At 55.5% G+C, this 16,841-nt stretch overlaps 1 protein-coding gene across 1 annotated transcript in view; it reads left to right on the forward strand.

Annotated features, from left to right (window-relative positions):
• The window catches only part of LOC133342571 (protein bassoon-like), a 149,454-nt gene that overhangs the window by 63,684 nt on the left and 68,929 nt on the right, over positions 1–16,841 (forward strand). Inside the window, 5 exon segments of the mRNA XM_061551757.1 lie at positions 685–1,152; positions 1,921–2,415; positions 2,417–8,581; positions 9,519–12,024; positions 13,958–14,139. Coding sequence (XP_061407741.1) covers positions 685–1,152; positions 1,921–2,415; positions 2,417–8,581; positions 9,519–12,024; positions 13,958–14,139 — 9,816 coding nt within the window.

The raw sequence follows: 16,841 nt of genomic DNA on the forward strand, positions 1-16,841 counted from the left end.
TGAGGAAATAAATCCCCACATCACGAAGCATTCCCAGGGTATTCCCGGGTCCCAAATGGTTTCATCTGTTGAATCAAACTCGCCAACTGGTGATGTCAGGAGGCGCCACACGATGCCGTTTATTCACGCAGGAGAACCTCGGGTGTGTCACGTGACTCCATCAGGAGGGGTTCGACCCGTCATGTTTGTGTCATTGGTGCTTTGCTGCAAGCGCGATTGTGTAAACATTGCGTATCCTTACGCTGTATTACTTCTTCTGGTGCATTCTGAGTGATTTGGTCACAGCAGTGCACTTCTCTAATAATCAAAAAATCCCACACATGTGAGTTCGAAATGAAATATATAGATTAAAATGTTCCATATTTGTTAATGTTTATTCAGATGTGTTTTTCCACATGCAACGCACATTGCACTTAATCAGGAGCACAGTGCCAAATCACATTGTTTACCCCTTTTGGTATAGTTGCTGTATGTGTATCGGCGAGGTAAACATGGTTCACTAATTACAATTGTTATTTCAACTGCCTAATGCTATGGATAAATAATGGTGCTTGCCATTGCAACGGGAAATATCCACATTTGACTCTACATCGGAGATGAGCCATTGCCCCTCTCTCGCGACCGTTACACAGACAGGTGAGTGGTCTCATTGAACGCTCCCTTGTTTTTCCTTCCTTCGCACAGAAGAAGGAATGGCTCTGCCTGACGTGCAACACGGAGAGGCTTATGGCGGGGCAGTTGGGAGATCTGGATACCCCTGGTCTCCCTCTGCAACAGCAGCCCGCATCTCACCCCACCAAGTCCGTGCCGCCATCTCCCCAGAAACAGCCACCCTCCTCATCGGCATCGCCATCCTCGTCTCCGTTCAAGTCGCCGGCCAAGCAACCGTCTGCTCAAAGCCAAGGGCTGCAGCAGCAGCAGCAGAAGCAGCAGCAAAACGAACGACCATATGCAACTGTGACATCGGCTGCAGCAGCAGCAGGATCTGGGATGTCGGTGGTGGAACCCAACGTACAGCTGCCAGCATCGTCTCTGCTGCTGTCAGATGGTTTGCATCATCAGCCAGGTGGAGGTGGTGCGATGGATGTTAAGTCGGGGCTGGCTGTGGCTCAGAAGATGGACATGCAGCAACAGCAACAGCAGCCTGGCTTGGTGAGCTGATAAGAGTCAAACAGTAATGCCGTGTTATGCAGCTGGTACAGATATTCAACAACAAAAATGTAATTCGGTGTTACAAGTGGTGCGTAAGCACAATAAACAAAAATACACCAATAGCACTGCCCTAAAGTGGATTTTTTAAAAATCTGAAGCATAGAGAGACTCTTTGTTATGAAGAAGTGCCATTGATTGAAACATCAACAATTGTAAATGTTTCCTCTCTATGGCAGCGTTATTGAGTAATGTGTTTTGAGTTTTGGTACAGCTCAATAGGCCTGGCCATGGCTTCAGTTCTTACAATTCTCAGCATTCACTTTAAGGGCCTACAGCTCAGAGAGCCAAACTAAGACAAATTCACACAAACAGAACTGACAATAGCAAGTTAGATTACACCAAACAAGATGCAGAGGTTAAGTTGTTATAGAGGGCAGATATTCACGGCATTTTTCTTCAAACCCAACTTTAGAGTGAGAAATATGCACAGTTGCAGATAATGCATTTCAAACTTGGTAACCTCTGCAAATAAACATCCGGTTTGTTGCTTAGTTTGGTTAAATGCTTTGGAAATATCACCCTGACTACACAAACTGTTCTAGTGTACATGTTCATACACCTCTTGAATATTGGCCTGCAACTTATTTGGCGAGTGATCATTCGAAAACATAAAATAAATGACAATGAACAATTCAAAAGTAAAGTATCATTGCATTTGTGTTTGTAGTGACTGATAACGGATCAATTGTCATTTTATTTTTCTCCCAGGGAATGGCGGCGAGTCAGAAGCAGCTCGATAGCCAGGTAAAAGATGTGCCGGCTGATAAGAAGAAACAGGCGGGCAAACGGTCTGCGGTCACATCGGACAAAGACAACAAAAATCTCCTGCAGAAGCCAAAGGCCAACAACAAGGGGCAGGACAAGACGAGGCAGGGCCAGAGCCTGCAGGGCAGAGACAGGCGGCAGAGGCCTCGCTCTCTCTCCATCACGCCGGAGTCGTACAGCTCGGGCGAGGAGGACGCGCGAGACATGAAGGAGGTGGACGAGGGCGTGATGGACATGGACAGCACGTTGAGGAGCCACTCGGACGCCAGCCGCCGCGAGAGCCTGGACTCCCTGGATGAGGAGCTGGCGAGGATCCAGCGGCACGACATGGTGGAGGACAGCAGCGAGAGCACGCCATCGCCCCTGCCGTACGGCAAGGGCTTCGTGACAACGACGGCGGCGACAACGACGGCAGCGTCGACGGCAACGTCCGCAGAGAGGGGTGGCGGCAGCGACAATGGCGACGGGAGCAGCAAAAGGCCAGGCCGGCCAGCAGGCCCGAGGTAAGGAGCCGGTGCAGCCCGAGGACGAGGACGAGGACTTCATCCGCAGACAGCTTCTGGAGATGAGCGCCGACGAGGGAGGCTCCGCGTCCGAGGAGGAAGAGGAGGAGGAGGACGATGACGATGTGAAAGGGCGGTCAGCGGGTGAGAGTGGAGAGAAAGCATACAAGAAGAAAGACGCGGAGAAGGGGAACGAAGCAAAGTTTGGACAGTATCAGGATACAGGTGGTTTGGGCTTAGCTGGGAGCCCCGGTGATGATGTGTTTTTCGACAAAGAGCCAGAGCTGGAGATGGAAAGTTTGACGGACACGGCGGAGGACCGGTCTCAGGGCGACGGCTCGTCGAGCTACCCGGCGGCTTCGAGCATGACACCAGGCAGTGGGACGTCACCCTCTGTGTCCTCTCTGGAGGAGGACAGCGACGGCAGCCCCAGCCGCAGGCGCAAACCCGAAGAGGTGAAGAAGCAGCGGAAACCCAAACACCACTCGCACGGCCCACAGCTGCCGACCATCGAAGACTCGTCGGAAGAAGACGAGCTGCGGGAGGAGGAGGAGCTCCTCAAGGAGCAGGAGAAGCTGCGGGAGCAGGAGCTACAGCAGCGGAAGAACCTGGGCCGCAAGTCAAAGCGCGACAAGGAGGAGCTGAGGGCGCAGAGGAGGCGGCGCTCCAGGGCATCTCCCAGCAACCTTTCTCCGATTGAGGATGCATCGCCTACCGAGGAGCTGAGGCAGGCGGCTGAGATGGAGGAGCTGCACCGCTCCTCATGCTCTGAGTACTCGCCCAGCATTGAGTCCGAGCCGGAGGGCTTCGAGGTTTACACGGAGAAGCTCTACAAACTGCAACAGGAGTTCAACATGCTCACAGCTCAGTCCCTGAGCAATGTGAGCGGCCAGGACGGGAAAGAGCCTGGCAGGCTTCAACGAGAGGACACATCGGACAAGCTCCTGCGCAGCGCCGAAGAGGTCTATGAGGAGATGATGAGGAAGGCCCGGCTTCTGCAGAGCCAGCATTCGGGCCACCAGGAGTTTATGCAAGTCATGGACAACAGCCAGTGCGACGATCCGTCGCAGCAGACCGACCTGGCCGACAGTGGTCAGGACTCGCTCTACAGCATGGACGAGGACATGGAGAGGGGATCTCACGGGTGGCAGTCGGTGGGGCCATCCAAGAGCTCCAATGAGATATACGACGAGATCTCCCAGCGTCTACAGGAGCTGCAGCAGAACAACCGGTCATACAGCACAACGTCGCTTAAGCTGGAGCTGCGCAGCAAAGAAGAAATTGACAGCGGCAACATCTCGGCGAGTTACTCGGACACCGCCCTGGTGTCTAAGCAGGACAAGAAGCTGCTGGATGCGGACGCTGCTTACGACGAGCTCATGAAGAGGCACCAAGAGATGCTCACTCCAGGGACGAGCCCCACGCAGCCGTCCTCCCCGATGACTCCGCCTCACCAAATAGAGCACACAGCAATCTGTTTTCCCACACAGATTATTTACAACAACCAGAGTGTGCCGGCCGTTCAGATCACACAGCACTTCTCGACAGATGATGACGGTGCTGCAGGTCCGGCGGCCGTGGCGGCGGCGATGAATCAACCGGGCAGAGCAGCCACGTCTGCTTCGGGGTCATCGTCATCGTCGTACGTGGGGCCTTCTCAGAGCTTGTCTGGTGCGATGACAAAACAAACATCTGTGGATTCTGCAACGGCGCAAGGCTCAGCGCCGTCGTCGACGCAGACCGCCGGAGGGGTTCCGGCGACGAAGGCTTCAGCGTCAGTCACGCCCTCCGCACGCCTCACCAGGCAGCAGAGCCTGCAGGGTAAACAGAGCGGGTTTGCAGCTGACGCTAAGAAACAAGGAGTGTCATCGCTGCAGCGATCCAGCTCCGTCACGTCCGATGCTTACGAGTCGACTTCTCGTGCTGCGGCAGGATCCGGAAATCTGATGCAGCAAGGTCAGAGGGGTAGTGGCGGCGCCAGGCAAGGAGGGCATTCCAGCTGTGGACCGGGCACTTCTGTCAAAAATGCCGGCATCTCGATGGTGAACAGAACATCGCAGACGGGCATTGGCCCCAGCGCCAACATGAAACACGCGCAGACGAGCACAACTCCCGTCGGCACCAGCGTCATGGATCTGAGATCTTCCACGATGCTCGCCAAGCACGTTATGACCGACGGTGGGATGGATTTAACTTCTTTCGGTGGGGAAGGGAGGCGGTATTCCCTCCCGAGCGAGGACTCCATCAGGCACGTCGTCTCGTCGGGCGTAATGAATCTGAGCGCCGTCAGCTCGGATCAGCCGCAGCCAGTCACCGTGTTCAACCCGGCCACTCACACTTCCGGAGCTTACAACGCCGTGTCGCAGCCCCCGCCATACCAGCCGGGCGACGGCACGGTGCACAAGCCGCTCGACCTGGTGTCTAGCTGCCCCTCTCGCAGCTCGGTCGCGGTGGACGCGACGCGAGCACCACCCAAGTCAATGACTGCCACCGCTGTCCAGACAGACAACGATGACGATGAGGAGGAGGACGAGGAGGAGGAGGCCGTCCAGACTCCACAGCGGCGCATCCGGCGCTCCATCTCGCACGGGGAAGGCCACCACCACCACCACTGCGGCGGTGGTAGTGCGAAGCCACACGACACGGTCGTTACCATGGACGATTCAGTGAACCGGGCCGTGACGAGGCTCGCGAGCAGGGACGTGGCCACGGACCCCGTGGACCTGACCGGCGGCCGGGAGGAGAGGCGTGCCGTGTGCTGCGACGTCGTCTACAAGTTTCCTTTCATGAAGTCGGCCAAGAAGGAGAGGTCATCTCCGGGCGTTCCCATTACGCCTCCGCCCCATCACCGGTTCGACCCAACCCACTACTACTACCCAGAGATTCCACCATCGCCGATGAATCCCAACTTCGTGCTGAGCCCGATGAAGTCGTCGTTTTCGGACACAAACCTCGCTGACATAGGGATGTTCTCCTACCGTAGTAGGAACAACGCGGAGTTCGATGGCAATGGATCCGTGGTCGACCTGACATCCAGAAAAGGGATGCAACGGAAGCCCGAAGGAGGCGACTTGAGATACGACAGTATGTATGGGTCATCATCGGACCTCCGGTGGAACCAGGAGGAGCAGGACTACTACATGAGGCCCATGAGACGTTACAACTCTGACCTCAACATATCAAAGCTGGACCCAGAGTTTGACTACTACGGCAGAAATCTGTACAACGTGAGGCAGGCCAATGCGGGCTCCTGGCAGTCCACCGCAGACACGATCAGGGAAATCAACAAACTGTGCTCTGAGCTCAATGCCCTGCAGCAGGAGTGGACGGCATACAGCGACCAGAGAGAAACTGTGCAGTTCGGCATGAGCCAGGCCAGCGCCATGCCCACGTTCGCCTCTCGCCCCCAGCAAAACGTGCCCATGGGCATGAAGGTCAATCAGCCATTCACCGGTCAACTGAGCCAAATGATGCCGAGACCTCAGCTGGGACAATTGCCATACACACTGCACGGCCAGTCGCTGCATGGCCAGTATTCGGACTCGGTCAGTAAGCAGCTGGGCCTCTCGGGCTCGTTCAGGACGCCCGGCGGACTGCTGTACTCGACCATCACGACGCCAATCTTGTCCACACTACCCATCACCACGCAACCATCCTCCATCATGCCGTCGCCCTACAAGGACAACTATAGGCCCACCACGTTCACGCCGGCGCCGCTGGGGCCACTAAACCCGCGCTACCCGCTCAACCGCTTCCCGGCGCCCGCATATCCGAGGCCAGTGGGGATGCCGATGCCTCGACAGGTGCTGCCGCCGCTGGCGTACCCCGTGAGGGTCACGCAGGCCGAGCGGCCCGTGGGCAGCGTCACCAGGATGGAGTCGGCGCCCCTCATCAACAAAGCTGGCGCCGTGGCGCAGATGAGGCCCCCGCAGCCGGCCGCCACCGTGCCGCCTCAGTTCCACCAGGGCAGCACGATGAGTGGCAGCCTCAGCTACTCGCAGCCAGCAGACAAGCCGCAGGCAGGTCAGCAAGTGGCATCCTACACGTACCAGATGGTGGGCGAGCAGGCAGCGGCCTTCACGAAGCAGCAGGTGCAGCCCATCCCTCTTATCAAGGGGGTGGCCGTGACGGCACACCAGCCCGTCACGTCGGTGGTGCCCGTGATGCACATGGGCATCTCCGACCCCGGCCTCAACTTGACTGTGGTGGCTGAGAAGGCGAAGCCGCCAGCGTCCGAGCGTGGGGAGCAGGCGATGACCGTCCACGCCGCGGCGCCTTCGATCCCGGCGGTGCCACAAGTGGCAAAGGTGGACGAGGGGAATACGTGGAAGGAGAGTGAGGAGGTTAAAGTGGTGGCGCGGAATGTGGAGGAGGAGGGGGAGAGGCGGCTGAGGGAGGAAGAAGCGAGGAAGAAGGTGGAGGATGAGGAGCGGAGAAAGAGGGAGCAAGAGTTTCAAAGGATGCGGGAAATCGAAGAGGCACGGAGGAGGAACGAGGAAGAACAGAGGCGGCTGCGGGAAGCGGAAGAAGCGCGGCGGAGGGAGCAGGAGCAGATTCAGAAGAAGCACATGGAGCAGCAGCTGCTGATCCAGCAAGAGATCCTAGAGATCGAGAAGCTCAAGCAGAAGAGGATCCACGAGGAGCTTGAGCGGGACCGCTTGGAGATGAAGCAGCGCCTCGATCAGGAGAAGAGGCTCATGGAGCAGGAGCTGCAGGACTTGCAGAAGATGAAGCAGCACATCTTCCAGCAGCAGCAGGAGGAGCGGCAGGCGCAGATGTCACTGCAGCAGGAGCAGATGGCTCAGCAGCGGATGCAGATAGAGAAGATCCAGCAGCTACAGCAGCAGCTTCAGCAGCAGCTGCAGGAGCAGAAGGTCAGACAGGTCGGCCCTGTGACGTTCGCTCATGACCCGGCGGCCGGAAGGTGGACACCGCAGATGGTCCAGGAGATGGAAGCTCAGGGCATCGCGAGCAGCCACTATTGGCATGGAGCTCCCCACGCAATGACGTCCGAAAAAGAGAAGGCCGCCAGAGGCCAGGGAGAGGGAATCCCTCATCAGCAACACCCACGTCACCCCATGGCCATGTCAACGTCGGACGCGCCAATCAAGGACGGCGGTTACAGGGGCAGGAAGGTGGTGCGACGGCGGAGTTCCATTTCGGGGCCGAGGGTCTCCTATGATGAGGACGATGACGACAGGGACGTGGGCACGCCGTCCTCGTTCAGGGGGGTGAGGAGGTCCAAGATGGACAGCGGGGTGCAGACAGATGAAGAGGATGCGGAGCGCTGCTTCGAGGGCCGCCGGAGGAGGGCTCGCCGGAGCGTCGACTGCGGCGTGCAGACCGATGACGAGGAGGACAACTGCGGCGACGACTGGAGCCATCCGTCACGGCGCAGGAGGCCGAGGTCAGCTAGGTGTGGGGACGCCTGCGTGGAGCTTGACAAGTGCAGGCCCGCATCCAAGTCGATGTCCAGCATCGCCGTGCAGACCATCGCGCACCGCTCCGCGCAGACCGAGCCGGAAGATATTGCCAAGTGCCCGGTGGTCGCCTTCCCCACGCTGTCCCGCACAGAGATTGTGCATCACATCTCGGCGCCCGAGCGTGGCACCAAGGGCGGCAGCCTGGCCTGCCAGACCGACTTGGAGGCCTGCATGCCGTTTGCACAGCAGCAGCAAGCCGCAGGCCAGAGTGTCTACTCGAAGGGCTGCTCATACTCGACAGTAACGCAGCAGCAGCAGCAGGCATCCGCGTCCTCGGTCTACAGGAAGCGACCAGCCCCGCTCGAGATCGCGTACGGAGCTGGGCAGCAGCCGCCCGACTCGTCCGGGCACCAGCAGACCTCGCCCAAATCTCCCAAGGTGCTGTACTCGCCCGTCTCCCCCATCGGACAGAGCAAGCCGGCGCCATCGCCATTTGGCTCCTACGACAAGCAGCACAGGGCGGCGCACGTCTCCCCGCAGAAGCACGCGACGACGACGGTGGCCGCGTCAGTGTCCTCCTTGCAGTCTGCGGCCACCCCCCGCGTGGTCGTCCACCACTGCTCTGCCGACACCAAACCGCTGGAGAGCAGTGGGGCCTACCAGAGCTCCGGCCAGCAGGTATCGAATGCTCCGCATCATCGTATTGTTACCTTAGTCTTTGGTTCTTTCGGTAAAGTCATGTAGGTAGAAAAATAATAGATTACAACATTTCGATCACAACACAAGCAATCGTCATCAGGTGGGACAACCACAGCAAGAAAAAACTGCTGAAGTAGGCGAGAGATCTGCCATGGCATGAGGTTATATAGTAGGCCTCGGTAGTAGGGGGGGAGAGAGAAGGGGGGGGGGGGGAGAGGCGGGGCAGAAAGTGGACCCCGCAGCAGCACCGGAGAGGTCGGCTGCAGGTGGGGGAGAGAGAAGGGGGGAGGAGGAGGGCAGTGACCCAGTGTCCCAGGTGCTGCTGCGGGGTCCACTTTCTGCCCCGCCTCTTCCCCCCCCCATTCTCCCTCTCCCTTACTACTTTCTTGCTGTGGTTGTTCCACCTGATGACGATTACTTGTGTTGCGATCGAAACGTCGTGATCTATTATTTTTATACCTACGTGACTTTACCGAAAGAACCAAAGAGTATGGATTCCTGCAGTCACGAAAGCTTCAAATCAATATTGTTAACTTCCATTTACCATTATTATTATCATCATTGTATCTTGGTTGTGGAACAGTGGTGCAGTGGTTGTTATTATAATTATAATAATGTACACCTTTCACTGCTTTGGAGTTCGCAAAGTATTGTTTAGAGATGAAAACCGAAATAATTTATAAACGACAAAAACTTGTCAAACCTATTAACCCTAACAGTAAAGAAATATCCAGGAAGTGAAGAGGCTTGTAACAACAGATGGTGTCTCTAGGTGGGATGTGACTAGGCCGGCCATGAGACTCGTTGGTAGATGAAACACCACCGACTTCCTTCTTGACAAGCCTGTCGCATTAGGAATTGCACGAACACCGAATGTACACGATCGTCACTGTCATCACCGATCGTTATCTCGCAGGACAAAACTCAGCAGAGCCCTTCGTTGGCACGGAAGGTGAAGAGGACGCTGCCCAACCCGCCGCCCGAGGAGGCCGTCCCCACGTCTGCCCAGCTCCTGGCCTCAATGGGGCGTAGCCTGTCGGGCCAGATCACGCCCATGCAACGCGACAAGCTGCTCAAGGAGATCAACAAGGAGCTGGAGCTCGTGGAGAAGGAGTCAGTGAAGCTGCGGCAGAAGCAGGCCGAGCTGGACGAGGAGGAGAAGGAGATCGACGCCAAGCTCAAGAACCTGGAGCAGGGTGTCCTGCGCAAGCCGGATGGCCCTGGCAAGGAGGCCGCGCCTGCCAGCACGAGCGCGTGGGCGAGCATCGTCGAAGAGTCAGTCGTGGCCGAGGCCACCATTAGCAGCAGCAGCAGCATCGTCGGCTGTAGTGTAGGTGGCGGTGGTGCCGCCAGCTCTGTGAGGCTAGACGGACCCAAGACAACTCAACAACAGCTGCAGCAGCAACAACAACAGCAGCATTCGAGCTATACACTAACGAGTGCCCATTTCACGCAGCCGTCGGCTTTTATTCCGTACCAACAGCCCACCTCCCACGTGCCTCCGACACTGTACCCACAGCAGCCGGGCTACCAGCAGCTGAGCTACCAGCAGGTTGGGCAGTACCAGCCGCAGCCGCCGCAGATGCACGGGCAGACCGCCTTCTATGGGCAAAGCGGCGTCGGCATGCCGGCTTACCAGGGCGTCGTCGCTGGCGGCGTGGGGTACTCGACGTTGCCGCACGCCTACCCGCAGCCGTTTGCGCAGCCGTACCAGGCGCAGCCGTGTGTGCAGTACCAACAGCAGCAGCAGCAGCCGGTGGCGGCGTACGTCCAGAGCCAGCCACCCGCTCAGGCACCCGCGGTTTACCCGGCAGCCGTGGCCGTGACCACGGCGCAGGCGCTGGCCGCACCGCTCGGCAAGCATCCGACCAAGCAGACCAACTTGGCCGACCTGGAGCCCAAACTGATGACCAACTACGAGGTGGTGCCAGGGCTGCCGCTGCTGGCGACGTCGGTGGCGGCGTCTTCGTCGTCGTCCGCGGCAGACCCCGCGGCGGGAGGAGGGGGCGGGCGCTACGAGCAGGCCGAGCTGAGGCTTCCGGGTGACGAGAAGGGAAGCCCCGCATCCAACGTGTCGGCCGAGTCGTTCTACTCCGACCTAGAGCAGAGCATCCCAAGGAACTACGTGATGATCGATGACATCAGCGAGCTGACGAAGGCCTCGGCGTCCGGTGCCAGTTTGCTCGCCGGGGGTGGCCGGGACGGAGGAACCTCCTCGCAGGTGAAGAGCGAGCGTCAGAAGTTCACGTATGAGAAGCGGCGGGCGGACGCCGCCCCCGCTGCTTCTGAGCGGCAGAAGCTGCCGCAGCAGTCGTCGTCGCCATCGCCGTACGACCACACGGTTGATGCTCCGGCCGCCTCTTCCATCTCCTCCCAGCTGTACTCTTACGACAAGGACGTGGAGCCTCTGTCGGGAGATCCCTACGAGCAGCAGAAGTGTACGAAAAACCACCACCATCATCACCAACGGTCGAAGAACAATGACGATTACGGCCCGACGGCCTCCTCCTACGGCTACGACGATAGCGACTACAAGCAGTCGGCTAGGCGCTCCGACAAGCACGGCTCGAGCCGCAACTCGTCGCACAAGCAGGTCTCACCATCCTTCTCCTCGGCGGTCATGTCCAAGCGCGGCAAACACAAGAAGCAGAGCGCCGAGCAGAAAATGTCGACATTTTCTCCCATCGAGGAGTCCAACGATGGGGAGGCCGACTACGCCTACTACGGCGGTGGTGGCGGTGGCGGCGGCGGCGGCAGTGGCGTGTCGTCGGGCTCCAGGGGCTCGGTGTCTTCGCGTGCCCGCAAGCTGCAAGACGACATCACCTATGGCCTCAAGAAGAACATCAGCGATCAGCAGAAGTACGGCGGCGTCTCCTCCTCGCGCAGCAGGAGCCACGGCGACCCCGACAAGTACTACGGCGGCGAGGGCCGCTCGCAGCACTCGTCGCACGCCGCCGAGCCGTACTCCTCGTACGCCCCCCCGCAGGGGCCCAAGCCGTCGTGCAAGGGTGGCAACCGGGGCTACGGTGGCAAGTACGAGTCGGACGACGGGCCCTATGCGCCGTACGGCGGCGCGGGCGTCGGTGGCGGCGGGCCATCGCGGTCGCGCTACTCGGACGCGCCTCACGTGTCATCGTCCCACTCGCGCTCCAAGTCGGGCGGCGTGGGCAAGGGCCGCTCGTGCGGGCCGGCCCAGACCTCGGAGGAGGAGGTGGTGGTGCGCAAGCCGTCGCGCGCCGCGGGGCCGCCGTACGCCCCGCCGTCGGTGGCGGCTGCCGTGGCGCGAGATTCGTTCGGGTCGAGCCACTCGCTGCCCGAGGTGCAGAGGCACGGCAAGCCCGAGGCGCGGCCCCAGCGCGGCTACGAGCGCGACGCCGTCTTTATGCCTGACGACGCGCAGCACGCCATGTCCGACAGTGAAGGTGGGTTTTTATTCCCTCCAGGCACCCATCCTCATCTAGTCTATATTTACATCGAGCCGCTTACACAATGGCGACACGGAATGGAACGATGTAGATGGCAGGGTTGTGCTGTAAGGAGTGAGGAATGAGTGACAGCGATCGAGGGGTACTTGGGGATCACGAATGGAGAAGAGGTGAGGCTTTAAGAGAGGAACGGAAGGAGGTTAAGGAGGGGGACTGTACCATGTACAGGGGAAGTTTATTTCCAGCGAAGGAGAAGGACCGAACAATAGGATTGCTGCTCGAGTGGGATGGTCGTGATGCTGGACTTGCAATCCAGAGGCTGCCGGTTCGATTCAACCATTCCCATGCAGCAGTTGAAACAAAGTATCGTCTAGCACAAATTAGCGAGGATATACGTTCAAATATATTCTGAGCACCGAGCGCAGTGATTTTAAATGTTTTGTATTATAATATCAGGGATGCTGCCAGAGTTTAATGGTTAGAACGCTGGATTTGCAATCCACAGATCGCCGGTCTGGCCTGCTGGCATGACAGTTAATACAGCGATGCAATGTGCAATGACAGCACAAAGTCCACGTATCCAATTCACTGCAGGAGACTAAGGCAACGGCGAATATGTGAAAAGGTCGGATAAGTGAACATCTATACACAATGACGATTACACTGTGCACAAACATCGCACTGGGTGTGGGTGGTTATTTGGCCAGGGCAGAGACGTGACGGTCAAACATGTGGGATTGTACTGTGACTGGGTCTCTCTCACCTCTCAAGTCGAGCTTCCAAGGCTGTAGCACAGTGTACTGGATGGTAGAATCTCTCATTACATGGCACAACGGATCGCCGGGGTTTGTCTATTTGAGACACATTCTCAGTATTCTCGTGTCGTCTTCATGTTGAGAAATTGGGAAAGTCGCGAGCCTTAGAACACTTTGTTGGTGCTTTGAGAGGCATATTTATGCCGGCAAGGCGCCATGTGTTTGAGCAAAAATAAAATGTTGAATTACACGAATTGCTATGAAATTCAACATCTAAAGCTTTTGATGTTTGAACACAACCATATTTTTTTAATTGCCATTGTGTTGTCCGCTCTGTCATGTCGACGCAATACGTGATGAATGATTGCCGTGATCTCACGCTTAATGTTGCCCTGATTGTGCGCGATATTTGTTATTAATGGTTTTTTCATCTGCTCGTCCAACATTTTTTTTTACTTCACGAACAACATTACTGGGTGATATTTTCCCGACCACAATTGAGCCATCGCCAGTTGTAAGTTTTCCCAACTTTAAGAGTACTTAAAGTATATGTATAAATACCCAATCCATTGAGATGGACCATTGACACAAAGTGGTTGCTAGCGAGCAGCTGTTGATGCTCAGCAGCAACAAACAGAATTCTGGTAGAGCGAGCACACCTCGCACTTCACCACTTTTAAATCTCCCAATGACATTTTTTTAATTTTAGGCCAAGTCAACCTAACAGCGAGGTCCAGGCCAGGAAAATGACCGCCTAATGTGCGTGTGGTCAGGGTGGCGCTCATTTGGGCAGCACTCGTCCCCATCGGTGACCCCAAACAGCTGGCGGAAACTCCCCAAACTCATGGCGGGAACCAGTATTGTAAAAAAAATGACCACAATTGACTTTTCACAAAGCTGATGAATAATGCTCCGTGTTGATTCCCGACCGGGATGTAACATTGCAGCATTCCCCCTCTGCCAGTCTTAAGCTCGGCGAGTCGGAGCTCTCTGTGCCACCCAGGCACAAATACGTGGTGCGTTGGGAGAGCATCTCGATAAATACATGAGGGCGTGAGGCCCGCAGACATCCCATGACTCTCAATGTTGGGCCTCAGTGCATGTAGTGCTTAGAAGGCGGCGCGTGCAGTGCATTGTTGTTAATCGACCTGTTCTTGCATGCATTTGGATTAAAGAGTGGCATTTGCCTTTCGAAGCATACCACCTGCGGGGCGAGGAAACGGACTGGTTCGAGAAGCCCCCGGAGGTGGCCCATCAAGAGCCAGTGGCGGCCGCCCTCCCTAAGCCACAGACGAGCGATAAACCCATCAAAGTTGGCCATGAATCAAAGGCGCCTCCCGCTAGCAGCGTTGCCAAGGTAAGCGGTCGCGCGAGGGGCGCCTCGTGCCGTGAGCTGTGACGGCCGTTTTAACGCTCGGACACGGCGGGCAAGGTAGGCACCAGAGGCGCCCCGGTTGCCAAGGGCACTTGCGAGCAGCGGGAGCTTCGGTCAGGGTGTTAACCTCGGCCTTGCTATGCCGCAGTGTCACGTGATGGTGCCACGCACGTGTTGGTTCCTCGGTTGCGGCGCTCTCAATTGTCAGTCACTGCCGGCGCGTTAGATTACGTTACGAACCGTCAGGTACCGTACAGTGTTCCAGCTGAATCAATTGCGAAACAAATCACATGTAGACATTGTAGCAGTTTTTTTGTCTTTCTGTACATTTGCTCTCTGTTCATTCTCAGCCCTTGTGTTTTTTCAGCGGTTTGTCCAATTGTCTTAACATTCACCCAACTGCCTTTCAGTCTGTCTGTTTATTTTGCTCATATGTCCAACTGTTTATTTGTGTCTGCATCTGTCTGACCTCTTTCCTTTAATGTAATTTTCCTTCAATTTGTCCAATTTCTTTATTTTAAGAAATGATTTCATTCAATCATCTGTCCATATGCTGCTCCACCCATCTACTTGCTCAGCTCTTCATCTTTTCATATGTCTTCCAATTAAATAGTCTGTCCAATCAGTCATCCTTCATTTATTTTTCTCATCGATCCATTTAAATAACCCATACAATTGTCTCCGTATCCTTTCATCTGTATTCCATTTGTCTGCATGTCATTTGGACTTTTTGTTGATCTATCTATTTTTCGATGTGTCTGTCCATTCGATTGTCCATTCACTTATCCGTTTATGCTTTTTGCCTTTTCATCCATCCAGCTGTCTGCTCACACTTAAAAGAGCTGCACAGCCACATTGCCTGGCACTGGCGTCATGTGGCACATCAAATAAATGACAGCTGAAGTTGTAATCAGAATTACATATTACAGAGCAAGAATAAAAAGAGATGACCTGGAAAGCTCTGTCCCAAGTCTACACAGCGTGGCCTACATGACATTACAGACATTCTGAACAGACAGAAACTCCCAATAAAGACAAGAATGGTAATTAATTAAGCTGCTTTTAAGTATTAACAAATATTACCTGTGCAACAATTGTCAAATGAACACTAATAATGGACCAGTTTAACAGGAGCCATTGGAGAGCTTAGATTTACACGATAGCGTGATCTTAACTACCTCGCCTGGTATACAGGAGGTTGTGGGTTCGATCCCGACCCTGATGCCTGCTGCTGTATATTTAGAGTTTGCATGTTCTGCCTGTGGTCGCGTGGATTGTTCTCCGGGTCCTCCGGTTTTTACCTCTACATTTAGAAACGTGGGTCTAGATTATGTGATTGCTATAAATGTCCACATAATATGCCACTTAGTTGAGCTATCATTTATGATTGCCAGGTCGCTTTTGAAAAAGGAGCTTTGTAAAATCAAAAGGAGCTTTGTAAAATCAAACTAGTTATAATGTTGTGGGTGGCGTGTGCTTTCTCTGTGGATCGCTGCCACGCTTTCACGTCCGCATCTCGCTTCTCAGCCGCTCTGTTCCCCCACTCCATTGTCGCCAGCAAGGCGATTCATTAAAGCCGTGTCCGCCTCGGGTAGCCGGGCGGCTCGGAGGTCAGAGCTCTGATCCGGAAGCCCCCAAGACCCTGAGTGACTTAGCTGGGTCGCAATGCGTTAATAACGATTCTCAGAGTGTATCGGACGACTCTATAAATAAAACATATTCAATTTGACTTGCTACTTAATTTGGCTACATGTGAATATAAAATACGTAACGGAATGTAATGTAATGTACGTAATGTAATGTCTCAGATTGCAGTTTTTAGCTGAGGGGACCCCCCCCCCCCCATTATATGGCAGCTGTCCCTGTGACACTATTCCAAACTTTAATCTCATAGCAGCGTGTGTTGTAAAGTGTGGTAAAGTGTGCGCCCGAACGTGTTGACATAAGAGACGCTGCATGTTCGGTTTTTCACGAGTTGGGTGAACTAAATAACTAAATAAAAACCATTCCCAGGCGTTAGCGCGAAATTCAAATCGCTCTATTTTTCTCGTGCCATGATGTCGATTGCGGGGCTAAAAATACGATTGGGAGAAAGAGGACCAAAACATGTCTCTAGCCCTGCCGACCGACTGATGCGCAGACCGTTGTGACCAGCAACGGCATCCACAAACCACCATCGGCCGATTATTTTCGTGATGTTCTATCCCATCGATGTTTCCCACTTGGCCAAATAAGTTGGCACTTAGAGATATCTAGTTTCCAGTGCATCTTTATTTTGCATTGGCTGGGTCGTGTCACTTGTCATTCTCTTCCCCGCATGTCCAACTTGTTCACGTTTGGCAGATAGAGGGGTTTAAACAGTCACGGCTCAGGTTAGAGAAGAGACGGGCTAGAGAAGAGACGGGCTGGAGTGGTACAGGAGGACTTGGGGCTGAATGGAATGGCTGACGGCTGGTGCCAGCAGCCTCAAGATTAGCCTTTGTAGACGCGGCTCCTTCAAGATGCTACTGGGCACTTGTCAGCAGCCATTCTCCAGTCGCGATGCTCACAGTGCACAATGGGGAATATGGATGCTGCATCTGCCAGGCAGCTGAGGAGTCCTACTCAGTTGTTCTTTCCGCTGCAGAACCCCGAGCCGTTCTGCTGACCGCACACGCAGTGAATTTGCGACGTCAACCCTGACA

The sequence above is a fragment of the Lethenteron reissneri genome, chromosome 15 (assembly GCF_015708825.2).
Source record: "Lethenteron reissneri isolate LAM-NWPU_2019-01 chromosome 15, ASM1570882v1, whole genome shotgun sequence".
In the NCBI taxonomy this organism is placed as follows: domain Eukaryota; kingdom Metazoa; phylum Chordata; class Hyperoartia; order Petromyzontiformes; family Petromyzontidae; genus Lethenteron; species Lethenteron reissneri.